Genomic DNA, 13,440 nt, shown 5'->3' with positions numbered 1-13,440 from the left:
GTCCGAATAGTCATAAAACTGTTTAACATGTCTAACTAGTGAAATCAGGGACTGTATTTCCTAGCTGCTCTTGTTCCCCTTCCCACGGGCGAACATGAGGCGGTTCCGTTTTCCTCCCTCCACGGCCGACGAGCCTGTGGGTTCCCTGTAATATCCCAGGTTTAGAGGCAACAAAATGAGAGAACACCATAGTGTGCATTGCATTCATGCATAGAAAATCCGGGGAATTTTCGCGCTTTCAAATAAAACTTACCACAGTAACTGAAGTTTCACTTGACTTGCTGGAACTGAAGTAGGTCATCAAGTCAAGCGCTATAAACTTCTCTGTGATCTTTGTTAAAATCTTGTTTTGCGTAGAGATGATTTGATCTATGGATTAGATCAAATGGAATTATATTTACAACAACACATTTTCTTTAAGAATCAAACCCTAACTTATTAACACTTAAAAGTTAGCAACTACCTTGGTGTGTAAATTAATTCACTTCTAAACTTATTACCAAATAAGGTAAACCACAGGGTCTAAAGTGCATAAAAGCCACACATTCTTATTTAAATCATAACTTATTAAGTATATGGAATATCATAAAACTAAATCCATTTACATTACGATTTATAGTTCAAACTATTTGAATCAAACTGACTATGAGTATTTTGAAACTCATATGATCATGCCTTGGTGAAATCAAACACCAACTATCCAAATTTGAGGAATAACCTTCAACCTTGATCTTTTGATCAATATTATAATATAAATCCAATCCAATATGATATAGTGACTCATCCACAATAATAAAACCATCCACAAGATATTTAGTAACAAATGCCACTTGGCTATCCAAAAATAAATCATATGAGAGGATAATGATCTTGCCACATAGGATGAAAATATCTACATGACTTGCTTTCCAAGCTATGCCACCTCATGCTCAAAGGATTGCTATGGATGAGGGCATGACAACCAAGCACCTTACTCATCTAACCAACACAAGAGTCACCACCTATGTGTCATGATACTAGAGCTTGCCCAAGCCTATAAGTAGAGCCACACCCTTCATTCCTTTGCTCATCTTGTAGCATGATACATGGGAACAAATACATAGAGCCACTCCATGTGAATTAGCTAGGATCAAGATGAAGAAGCTAGGAGGTGGAGGCATACCACAAGATGTAGGTTTATCAGATTTCCTGAAGAACAAGCTACAGAATATTGCAAGGTAGAATCCCTAGGCAAACCATATATTTAGAGGATCATATCATCATATCTTGAGTAGGACCTTAGGCTATTACAAGACATTTAGAAGTGAGAGAGATTATAGATGCTAACCATAGCCATGTCTATCCTAGAGAATTTTAGAGTAGTATTACATCTTACTTGTTTAAACCAACCTTTAATCTTGTAGATGAGAGCCATGTTCCATTAGTAAAACATAACCAAAGCTTATGCTCATATTCTAATCCTAGTTGTGTATCACATTGGTGATCACTACTTAAACCCTAAACTACATTTGAATTCCAACCCATGGATTAAATTGGATTATAATTAGAACCCTGCCATACCTCATGTCTATTTATACTTAAATTTAGTGAAGAGTATGCAAAACCTACACCTTTTCATGTAGGATCCACCCCACATAAAATATTATGCTCTACCTTGTGTATCATGGATCAAAAGGATACAACCAAGTCTTGCATACCTAATGACTTAATGTCATTTGGATGAGTAGAATGAAACCAATACCCTATTTTTAATTTGTTATCCAAATACTTTGCCTAAGTGAACCAAATGAAATTGTATTTCTAAAATAGTACCACATTAGTAAGTAAATTGACCAATGATAAGCTTGGGAATTATATTAAGAAGTTCAAGCCATAATTTGCTAAGCAAGATTAGTGAATATAGTATAGATTCAACCATTTTCTTAAACTCTTAAAAATAAATTCTCCACATAAAATGATGAATCCAATTCCATCCACATTTTCACCACTACTTTAAACACTAGTCATAATTATAAGCATGGGAACAAATCATATTATTAAGTACTAGCTCAACCTAATCATGTGTTCATTATGCACCAGCTATAAATTTCAAACCATTTAAATGGATCTGGTTCCTAAATTAAAAAGGGAAGTGAGATAAAAAGCTAAACCTATTTCTTTGTTAATTAAACCTCACCAAGTGTCACTTTAATTAAAATTCAATAGTTGTTTAAACAAAAGAATTATGCAGTGAGTATTATCATAAAGTGATATTTAAATTCAAATGATTTAGAACCTGCAAAAAACAAAATATTATTCAATTTGAATTCAAACCAGGAAATAAAAACAGAAAAAGAAAACAGAAATTTGAAAGAAGAAATGGAGGGAAACTCACCTGGCTTACATGGCCGTGCAACCCATCACCACCAAAGGAAACAACCCAACCCACCTTACCGATTCGTCGAGGAAGAAAAAGAACATCGTCGTCTTCTCCAACGACGACAGCGCACAGGAGCACCCCGGCCACCTCACCGTGAAGGATAGGGAAGACCTGGACGCCGCAGACCATCCCAGAATCACGCTCGATACTTCTCGCGTCCGAGCTTATCCCAAATGCGTCCCGATTCGTGCCGTTTGCCGTGCCAACACCTCCGCCACATCTCGGTCATTGCCGCCGGTGGAATGACGAGATGGACCTCGTCATGCCCTATAAATATGTCCAGCAGCACCGCCGTGCACTTCTTGTTCACCTCTGCCACTCAAATCCCTCTCAGTCGCCCCTATCTCTCAGCTTCTACCTTCACTGTTCGTCGGCGACCTCCATGGCGCCGTCGATTGAGAGCACCCCGGAGTCCGTGGAGTAGCTCGTTGGATGCGCCTGCCGATGTAGGTTCTCCTGGCGGAAGGAATCGAGTAGGGGAGCTCAGGGCGAGGCCAATTTGGGATTTTCCCCTTACAGCAGATCGCCGGAATCCACGGCCATGAGCTCGTCTCCGACCACATCAAGCTTCACCGAGCCCACCAACATCTTCAGGTTGATCTTGCGCCTCTCCTGCATCTAATTTCGCGTCTTAGGGTTAACCGTAGCTCGAGATGGGTAGCTGGCCGGAGTGGCGCCGCCGCAGAAACATTTGGCGGTGATGCTCCGGTGATTTTTTGGAAGCAACGACCACACCATCGTTCTCAGATCATCAAGGGGAGTCGAACCCGCCTAGTATTACATCCTGGGAGGCCATAAAACGGCGTCGCCACCGTGCACTGGCTCACCGGCGTTGAGACGGCGACGAAGCCAACGTGGCGGTGGGACCTAACAGTTGGTTTGACCCGGTCAATTGCCAACGAGGCAGCTGACCTGGCAAGACCCCACTTGTCTGTGTCTAGTGGTAGAAGTGAATCGGTACATTTAGTATTATTACCTTATTTCAAATTCCAGTAAAATACTAAAACTTTGAAAAATTATATCAAATCCATTTCAACTCAGAAAATTATGAATAATATATCAAAATGCTCACAAAAATAAACTCTATTCAAATAAAATATAAAACAAAAATGTGTGTCAAAATAAAAAGTCACTTATTTTTAACCTTATTAATTATGTCATTTCAATTATTTAAAATACAATTTGAAATCAATAATTAGTGAAATTTCAAAATTAAATTTTAACTATTCAGTAACTAAGTAAAATGTTAAGATTGATTTTATTTATCTTATTTGCATTAACTTAATTATTAGTGGTAATTCATAAACCCTAATTTGCAAATTACCATTTACCATTTTCTTTAAATAGTAATAACTCAAGAAAATATTAAAAGTCAATATTACTTTGGTAGCCCAACAATTGTTTACTTAAACATATTTGAGTAACAAGTTAATTATTTTAAAACCTAATAACAATTATTAAACCCTGATTCTTAATTAAACCAAAATAGGAGCTACTCTAATTATTAAATCTTGTGAAAATTAATAAAATGTCAAACCATTACTAATGTTGTTTCAAAGTAATTAGTAACCACACCTAAATTGATAATCAGAATTTTAGAAGTTGTACCATAATTTAGAAACCCTAGTTTTAATTTAAGTAAGACATTGATCTCATTGTTTCATGTGTTCATCCCTAGTAGTTGCAAACCTAAAACCCTAAGGATTTAACCCATGTGATCATTACACTTTAGTAGTAACTCTAAAACCCTAGTTATGTGTCACATATGATCATGTGAGATTTACTTGACATATAGAACCCTAATAAGCAACAATTGAATGCATGCTCATGATCCACTAGCATAAACCAAGTCACTTGAGATTATCATTTCATGTTTCCATATACTTAGCTTAAACCTATCTGATTCACTAGTGCCATCTTGATGCAAACTCTAGCCTGTTAATATGATTAGTACCATTGATCACCACTCCATTATACCACACCATTAGGATCAACCTTAATCATCATAATTTAGTAGAACTATAATTATGAACCCTAGTATCAACCTTGTGTAATAATTCACAACACATGTTCCTATCCCACTCAACCCTACTTAGTAAATGATAAACCACTTAGTTAGAAACCATTAGAGATTATTTAGTAAAGCAAATGTGAAGCCATAGTAAATCTAATAGCAAGCCTATGGAACCATCTCAATAACCATCCTTTGATATGATACCATAATCAACCATAGTAATAAACCTACCAATACTTGCTATATAGAAGCCCATTCAACTTAAGAACCCAACTAGTCCCTATTAGTGGAACTAAATGAATCCAATAGTAAACCCTAGAAGCCATAGCACCTATATATAGTAGTTCATATTCTTATTTTAAATTGTTCTTCAAAAGTTATTCTTTTGAAGTACAAATACCAATCAAACCTTTGAAGCCCTAATCCTTCTTTGAAATACTCAATATTTCTTAAACAACATGTTCTTCAAAAGTTATTCTTTTGAAGTATAGCATAAGTAATCATCAACCATGTCCTGTAGAACTTAAAATTGACAACTGTTCTTTATATATTGTTCCACCACTATTCTTTATGTGTATGATTGTTATTATGTCTTATATCACTTGGTTATGATGCTAATATAAGCAAACCCTAATAAGAACCTTGTTTGAGAACCATTCTAAAAGTGCAGCAAACCCTAAAGAAATCTTTACAACTCATCCATCCTAAATCATCGAGATTAGGTTACTCTCGGGACGATTGCATCTCATACTATGCATTATAGCATCTTTGCCAGTTCTTTAAACATTGTCCTTACCGGACGATGATGGTATTTCAGCATTTGGAGTTCTCACGTATCGAAGCTTTTGCCTGCATAATCTTGCAGTCAAGAAAGGCAAGTTCATCGCTTGCTCATGTCATTTGATTATTTGTATCAAACTATATGCAAAGTACTATACTTATCACTCATGCATTGAAAAGCAAAGTATTATTTTACAATTATGAATATGACTATGTGGTGGGCAATGGAACCATGATATGTGTTGATATGGTGGAGGTTCCATTGCATGGGTACTACTCATCTAGGACTAAGTACCAATGCCGTCCAGTGATTCTAGCGCCGTACATATCGCGTTATCCAAAAGATCTATAATGGCTCTGGGGAAGTCAGCTGTATCTTTTCCCTTCTGCACGCCAACGGATTGGTAGAGCCGGTGGGGTGTTGGAGGCACTGCCGCAATAGGTTGGGAAATCCTTTTAAATCTCCATCCATTAGTGATGATAAGCTCTACCATCTATGATGGATTGTCCGGAGTACACCGTGAGTAAAGCCGTATTATCGGGAGAAGTCTACTGGGGGTGTACGGTTGGACAAAAGGGTGGGTTTGCAGGGTCGCGGAGAAGGCAGTGATTGGCTTGGATCTTATACTGGGCCTCACACCAAAGGAAGTGTGGACGAGGACATACTCTCGGCCGACAACATGGTTAAGATCTCTTGTGGGGTAAAGTAACGCACCTCTGCAGAGGGTATCAAGAATTGTGACTGTCACTCCCTGTTCCGGGAAGGGAACTGCGAACGCGGCAGGAAAGGAACTCCACGAAGTTCTAGTCAACCTGTGAAGACTGACGGGCATAGTTTTCAGAATAAAATAAACCTTTTGAAGAAATGATTATGAAAACTTGCATTGGCCTATGACCTTCTGGTCTATGGCTGTAGCTAGTGCATGATACACATATTTCCTAATATGAACTTGCTGAGTACGCTGGAACTCGAAGACAAAGGAGTCAACTGCAACAAGATGAAGAATCCAATCAAAGAAGTCAATGGAGTCAAATTCTGCATCAGCTATGATGGAAACCTAGACTAGTAATAGAAGGGAACTTTTCCCTAATCCTAGCACCTAAGTAGCTAGAGTTCTATAGCAAGCCAATTAGCTCTTAAACTTGAGTTAGCTATAAGATAGACTACGAGTCGTTCTTCTGGAGCTTTATTTGAAGTTTTACCTCACTGTAAAGTAGGAGGCTATGTGGATCTTATGTAAACAGTTCGTGTGCACTTCTATAGACATACCTTGGACTCGCATATGTTTCTGTTGTACCACTCTGAGAGATGTAATATGAGTGGAACGGTGTTTCACTTGTATTATGTCAACGACTTGTGTACTACACCATGCAGTGGTACGCTGGATTATCACATTCCCTCTCCTCCGTCCGCCGCTCCGGTGACGGGAGGAGGGGGAGCCCTGGGTCTTCATGTCAGGCCAGTAGATAGGGTTGGGTCTAGTGTTTTTGGCAGCTCTGCTCTGATGGCGACAACGGCGTTGCAAGGAAATAAAGTCCTCCAGTTCCAGTCCCATCTCGGCATCGCCTTTTTCCGGCGGTGTCGAAGAGCTCAGAGATAGGTTTGCTTGTCGGCCCTCCGGTCCGTCGAGGCTAGGTTTGCTTGGCATGGTTGGCGAGGCGGCGGCGACGACCGTGCTGTTGAATAAGGTCCTCCGGCTTCGTCCCCATCGCGGTGGAGCGTACTCCGGCGTCGCCAAGAAGCCTGTGAGGTCGTCATGTACAGGGGTTGCTCTGCGTCTGTTGTTCCTGGTGGCGACGATGATGCTCTGTGCAAGGCAGATGTCCTGGTTCAAGGTTTGTGGTAAGTGGACCGCGGATCCGATGCTCTCCTTCAACGAGGTTGGACGGAAGCTGCGGGTTTGGAGCCTCAGTGGCATGGGGATGATCCCCGGCCAACGCGCCACAATGGAGAAAGCCTCGCCGGTCACGGAGGTGAAATTCATCAGCTCTCAAAGCATTTTTGCGATGGTGCTTCTTTGGCTCATGGATTGTTGGTCTCTCAGTTTGTCTTCCTCCTGGTGCTCCGGCTCTGGAGGAGATGAGCGTTGGGTGAAGAAGGCAGTGTGCGAACAGGCCCCTGAAGACATTCTTACCATTTGTTATTTGGTACGGATCGGTTGTGCAATTGTTTCAGGACACCTAGTTTATTTTAGTAGGATCCTGCGTGTGTGTGTGCAGCCTTGTACTACTATTATGTTTGTTTAGTTTCCTCTCAAAAAAAGAACTAGTGAAATCAGAGCTCTCCGTCACAAACCGACCCCAATTATGGTAGTCATGTGATAAAACGAACGTATCTGGTAGTTTCGTGACACGACCGCTTCAATTGTGGTAGTTTTTTGTCATTTACCTAAGCTCGGGGAAGGGAGGGGTTTCGAGTGAGGCGATCAGCCTGAAGTCAAGCTAAAGACTGAAGAGGAGAGATCCAGGAGAGAGAGAACGGCCCAATACAGACATAACCCAATATTGGAAGTTCATTTTCCCCCTCCCCTTCTCTCACCTCTCTACAGTAGCTGAGCAGGCTCTCCGCTGTTGTTGGCCGGACCAAGGCCCTCTCCGGCGGCGCTGCCGTCGAAGAGTGGCTGAGGCTCCGTGCCCGCCACCGTAGGTTGTATAGGAGTAGAGTTGGGCCTTGTGCCCGCGTCTGGAGTAGGGCTCAGATCTGTTTTGACCGGATCTGGTGCTTACTGTGGTGGTTTCCCTCCGGCGAGCTTCGATGGAAGGAGACGCCGGACCATGTCACCGCCGCAGATATCTCCGTCAATAAGGTCAAAGGTAGCTGTCTAGAGAGCTCTGCTGATGCTTTGTTGTATCTTCTACTTCTGGCCTGCCGTGGAGGCGAGGAGAAGGGGAGAAACAGCAGCGGCTTCGGTAGATCTGCTGGGCGGCGGGGGTCCTCGGCTGGTCTGTCGTCTCTGCGCGGCGCAGATCAGTCACCTGCTGAGCTCCTTGGCAAGTTTCCATGGTGGAAGAAGCCGGTGGTCGCTCTTACGGTGAGCCCCTCTCTCAATAAGCGTAGCCATCTTCTTCCTGGTGACTCTGCTTCTCCCCTCCTCTTGGCCGGCCTTGGTGGCGAGGGAGGTGGTGTGGGTGATTGCAAAGTCGCCAGATGCTGGAGATGGTGGTCTGGTCGACATCCTCCTCCTCGAGCGAATCACATGGCGACCAGCGTCGTCGCCATGATCTTTGGCCAACAAGGTGGTCCAAAATCTACCTCCAAGACGGAGGCCCTCTAGATCAGCCGTTGGAGCTCGACGCCTCCACGAGACCAAGTGGTTCGTCCCCGGCCTCATGGAAGCAGCCAGCGACTGGATCTGGGCGTCGGTCAAAAATTTTCGAGCAAACCGCTCTCGGAGCTCGGCGGAAACGCCTCGAGCTCACCGGTGTCTGGCGGCAGCGAGACCCATGTCCTTGATTGCTTTTTTATTTTCTCCTGCTGGGGTGTTCTATGTAAAAAAAGAAGGCTTTTTTGTTCAAATATTAGGTTTTCTAGGGCAATAGATGTTAAAGGGCCTTCTTGTAAGATGTACCTGCCTCGTGCTAAGTAATGAAGTTCCACCGGGGTCGTCGACCCCGTCCGTGTTCAATAAAAAAATATTGGAAGTTCCGAACGGCTTGTTCGTGGATCGTGGTGTTTCCTCACGCTATTTTCTCCATTTCCTGTTTCTTTTCAATAGCCGTTTGGGAAGTTAAAAATCTTTGAAACCCAAATAAAGATGGAGGATTTTTGGTGTGTTTCAACAACTATTTGTTGTCGATGGACACTGATGAACAATTTTGTTTGGAACAACCGTGGTCATTTTTCATTGAGTGAACGTTTCCTTATTTTCACTTTTGGGTGTCATGTTTTCTCGACGGATTTAGTTGATTTTTATATTTTTCAACTTTACCCGCTAAGATATACATGTTTGTCTTGGTAGGTCATTTTGAATCAATGTGATTTCGTCTAGAATGTTCATGAGATATACCTCTATGATGAACATCTAGATATTTTTTGCCGCTGCCCGTGCGAAAACAAAGTTTCGTTAAAAAATGGTGGCGTTTAATGGTATGCTTAACATGTAATTCCTAATTCTATATTAGTTGTCACGGATTTTGATGTATATATGTGTCTAGATATATCTAAATCCACCAGAGAACCAAGTTTTGTTAAAAAAAAATGCCGCGTTCATGAGAGTGTGATGAATGGTATGTTTAACATATACCCCCTCGTTGCATATTATTTGTCGCGTAAGGAAGTCCATGGCCATGGTGCTCGAAAGTTCTTACTTCGTGTCGGCTTAGTGTAAGGAAGTCCATGGGGGTGCTCCTCCAAGATGATGCCTTGCGTGGTGGTTCCCATCCCTTTTTCTCCTCGAAACAGGCTTTCGCCCCGCTATATTAATATAGCAGATTTGATTAAAATTCAATTTCTATTGCACTATTTGAAACTAACTTAACTTGGCTTCTAAATTTGGTGTTCCTATTTTAAAAAAGTTGTAGGTGGGCAATTTAGGACAAGAAAACATGACTAATTGTCTTACCTTTGCACATTTATTTAAGTTTATGACTCTAATATTGAACAATCATTTTGCGGAACGGGTCAGCCATGCTCTAAAATTTGAATGTTTGCTCCTTATAAATTCCACAGGTCTAGAGTGCTGATCCAATTTATCGTAACAAACTTGGTAGCTAGTCCCTCTGTTGGGTCTAGAACTCTAGATACAACGGCACTTATTTTAAAACAGAGGAGTGCCGTAGGTTTAAAAAAGGTTTTTACTCCATTGCTTTTAATAAAAGACCTACAATTTGGCAGCCAAGTTGAAGAAGAATAATACTCCCTCCATTCTTGAAAACAAGCACACTGCCAAAAAAAAAATCATCTATACAATAACACTAACATTAATCGAGAAAAAAATGATTAGATTTGTAACTCATAGCATGTTGCTCATTAATGTGAATGTTGCATGCATCCATAGAGAAAGAGACACCACATACAACATCTTTAATTAAACACAGAACCGGTGCGGAACTACGGAAGCAAAGAAAAAGGCGATCGGTAAACGGCAACAAAAACCCATCTAGGGTTCCGTCCCTCTCACCGGCGAAGTCGTCGGTTCGTTCCGCCTCCGGTGGCCTTGGGTCTTGGAGGTGTGGCGAACCACGGTCTCTCGTCGGTGAAGGTTTTATGTTCGTTGTTTAGTCTTTTCAGTGTCTTCTTTGGGATGTTGAGACGGCGGCTATCTCCTGAAGTCAGAACAAGATCCTCCCCGCTCTATCCCCGTTCTGGTGGTGCATCTAGCGCCTTTGAAGAGTGTGTGGAGTTGTTTGTCCGACGGATCTCGCAGGATCCGATCGGTTTTCGAGTTCATTAGTATGTTTTCATGCCAGTCTCTTCTGATCTACGGTTCCCATCAGTGGCGATGATTGTGGCTCTAGTGCGCTGGTTCTTTGGGGCCTTAGCTGGACGACTTCCCATCTTTTTGTTACCTGGAGCTATGAATTTGTGGCCTTGTGTATATGCAAGAACGGAAGTACTAGTATGCTCGTCCATTGTGATTAAGACTAGGAATTTGGAAAGAAACGGCGTCTAATAAAAAAAAGAGAGAAATTTGGAACGGTGTGGATTCGATTCCGGTTTTGAAACTATTACTATTATTCCGCCCCCAAGCCCTAGAACGGGCCGTCGCCGGAGGGCGGTGAGTTGTTTCCGCCGACCCCTATCAAGTCTCCTCGTCCCCGAACTCATCTCGCCGTCCTATTCAAGGCCAGGTTCGGTTTTCTTTTGAGGCCGCGCGCCTCGCCGGCTCATCTGTTGCTCTCAGATTAACCCATGGTTAGATTAACCCTGAAGTTTTCGCCGGGGGAGCGTGTTCTATTCCGTATCGGTTCTGAGTCGAAGAAACCCTTTCCATATCCATGTACGGATCCCGGCTCGCAAATCGATCGATTGAGTCGCCCAAGAATTCGGCGTCTGATACCGACTCGAAATCCATCTCGCCGAGTTAATATATACCGCCGCCGCCGCGAGTTCGCTGCGTGCAACCCCTAGAAGAAAAAGAACATCGCTGTGATCGCGGCGCCCAAGTCCCACAACTTGAATAACAAGAGAGGGGAAGGGATCCAAGGGAGAAAGATCAGCCATGAGGCTCCCGAAAGGGACGAAGGTGGAGGTGTGGATCGCGGACGCCGCGCCCAACATGGGCGCGTGGCGCGCCGGCGAGGTGATTGACGGCAACGGCCACAAGTATGACATTAAGTGGTTCGACGCCGGCCCCGACCCAGGGCGCATCATGAGGAAGTTCGTCCGGCCGAGGCCCAACCCCGACCTCCAGCTGCCCAAGGACGTCGCCCCGGGCGACATCGTGGAGCTGTTCGACAGCAACCTGTGGAAGTTGGTCGAGGTCGTGCGCGTTGACGACCACCAGTTCGACGTCAAGTTCTTCGGCTACACCAATATCCTTACGGTGGACGTGAGCCTTCTCCGGCCCCGACTGACTTATGGGGAGGAAGGCTGGTCCTTGATCCACAAGGTAACGTCCCTTTCATCTTCTCCCCACCCGCGCCCCTCTTAGATTCCGTTGCGTGTGCAGAACTAACAGCCTCACGGCGCCTTGCCCTGTTTCTTCTCTGCTGCAGAATAGCAAGATCCCCATCGAGAGCCCCATACCATCCCGCCCTATCGCCGGTAAAAAGATCAAGAGCAAAGCCACTGGCAATGGGATTGGCAACGTCGGCAGCAACTTCGCCGCCCAAGCGGTCATGCTGGGCAAGAAGAGGAGCAACTGCACGGTGGACTCCAACATCGTCAGGGATGTCAAGAGATTTCAGGGCGACACCGACAGGCTCTTTGCCAAGCGAGACGAACCGGTAGCAAGATACAATGACAACATTGAAGTTATGGATGTACACCCAGGCCATTACCTCAAGAAGCGGGAGGGCACGGGCAACAATGTAGATTTCTGCTTGGCTCCAATAACAGACCGCCACAACCACAAGGACGATGGTGCTAGTAAGTCTGACACATCGTCATCTACCAGCGACACATCTACCAGCGACAGCAGTGGTAGCAGCGGAAGCAAAGGCAGGGGCGGTGACTGCGCAACTTCCGCCACCGTACAGCATAGCCAAAAACATCAAGAGGCTGACATTCAGCTGCTGCGGAGGCGCAATGAAGTGGAGCAAGATTCTGACAGCAGGACGTTGCAGCACCACCGATCGAACGAGGTACAGGGTTCGATTCAACAAGAAGGGCAACACGACGGTAGTCTCCATGTTCTGGAGCTGGACGCGTACGTGAGTGTCATGAAGGCCTTCCACGCCACAGGATCGCTGACTTGGGTCAAGGGGGAGCTGTTGTCCGACCTCCGCCTGCACCTCAACATCTCTAGCGACGAACACCTGCAGGTCATATGGCTCTTGAACGGGAAGAAGAAACCTGCAGGCGGATCACGCAATGACAATTCAGCTTGTCACTAGAATCCGGCCATGTGATGATAGATTCTTGTTTTGTGTTTCCTGTTATGTTATGTTGTAATTTTATCGATACAGTATTTTCTACTATGTTATGTTAGATGGCCTCAGCTCCAAGACCGATCCTCAGGATGAACCTATAAACCGGAGCCTAAACTAGTGGCCCGGGACGCCTCCTCGCCGGTCCTCTGCGCCCAAATCAATCTCAAGTTAGGTACTCGTAGCTTCCAATGCAAGGCAACGGTACCTACCGATGTCGTATCTACCATCCACTCTATGCTTTGAGATTAATGCAGCATTTCACATTTGTTTAATATAAAGTTATTAATAATTAAAATACAAGTGAAACTTTTGTGTGAAACTAAAGTGTTACATGAAAAATATTGTGAAACACTTTGATAGAAAGTGAAATTGGTGACGTCACTGCTAGGATTTGTTTCCCAAAATATTCGTATCTCAGTTATGTTTCAATTATGTTTTAGATTTATTTCATAATTTTGTGGAAGGATTGGTCAGCACATGGCTGATGTTACTGCTGATGTCACTCATGTAGATGTAGTTGCCTTTAAAAAGAGGTTTTCCAGAAGTGGCCCGTTTGAGGTTCACCCACTAATAAAAAAGGCAACCCACATTCACATGTTGTATAAAAAAACGCATAATCATTTCCACTCATATGCCATTCCGTTTTATCCACAATAAGGTATTCAAAAATCACAAACCAGTGAACATCAGGCAA

General features: G+C 43.6%; 1 protein-coding gene across 1 annotated transcript; it reads left to right on the top strand.

Moving 5' to 3' along the window:
• The first annotated feature begins 11,374 nt into the window (after window positions 1–11,374).
• Window positions 11,375–12,710, top strand: LOC127339723 (uncharacterized). The gene is made up of 2 exons (XM_051365542.1): window positions 11,375–11,764; window positions 11,871–12,710. Exons 1-2 carry the CDS (start codon window positions 11,375–11,377, stop codon window positions 12,708–12,710), a joined length of 1,230 nt encoding a protein of 409 aa, XP_051221502.1.
• Window positions 12,711–13,440: the final 730 nt, after the last annotated feature.

This window comes from Lolium perenne, chromosome 3 (genome assembly GCF_019359855.2).
Source record: "Lolium perenne isolate Kyuss_39 chromosome 3, Kyuss_2.0, whole genome shotgun sequence".
In the NCBI taxonomy this organism is placed as follows: Eukaryota; Viridiplantae; Streptophyta; class Magnoliopsida; order Poales; family Poaceae; genus Lolium; species Lolium perenne.
This window is presented reverse-complemented; position numbering and strand designations above follow the sequence as displayed.

What these genes read in the sequence shown, in the direction of transcription:
- LOC127339723 (XM_051365542.1), top strand. Translation starts at nt 11,375, where the DNA reads ATGAGGCTCCCGAAAGGGACGAAGGTGGAGGTGTGGATCGCGGACGCC. An exon ending in GCTGGTCCTTGATCCACAAG is followed by an intron (nt 11,765 to 11,870) that starts GTAACGTCCCTT and finishes TCTCTGCTGCAG; the next exon opens with AATAGCAAGATCCCCATCGA.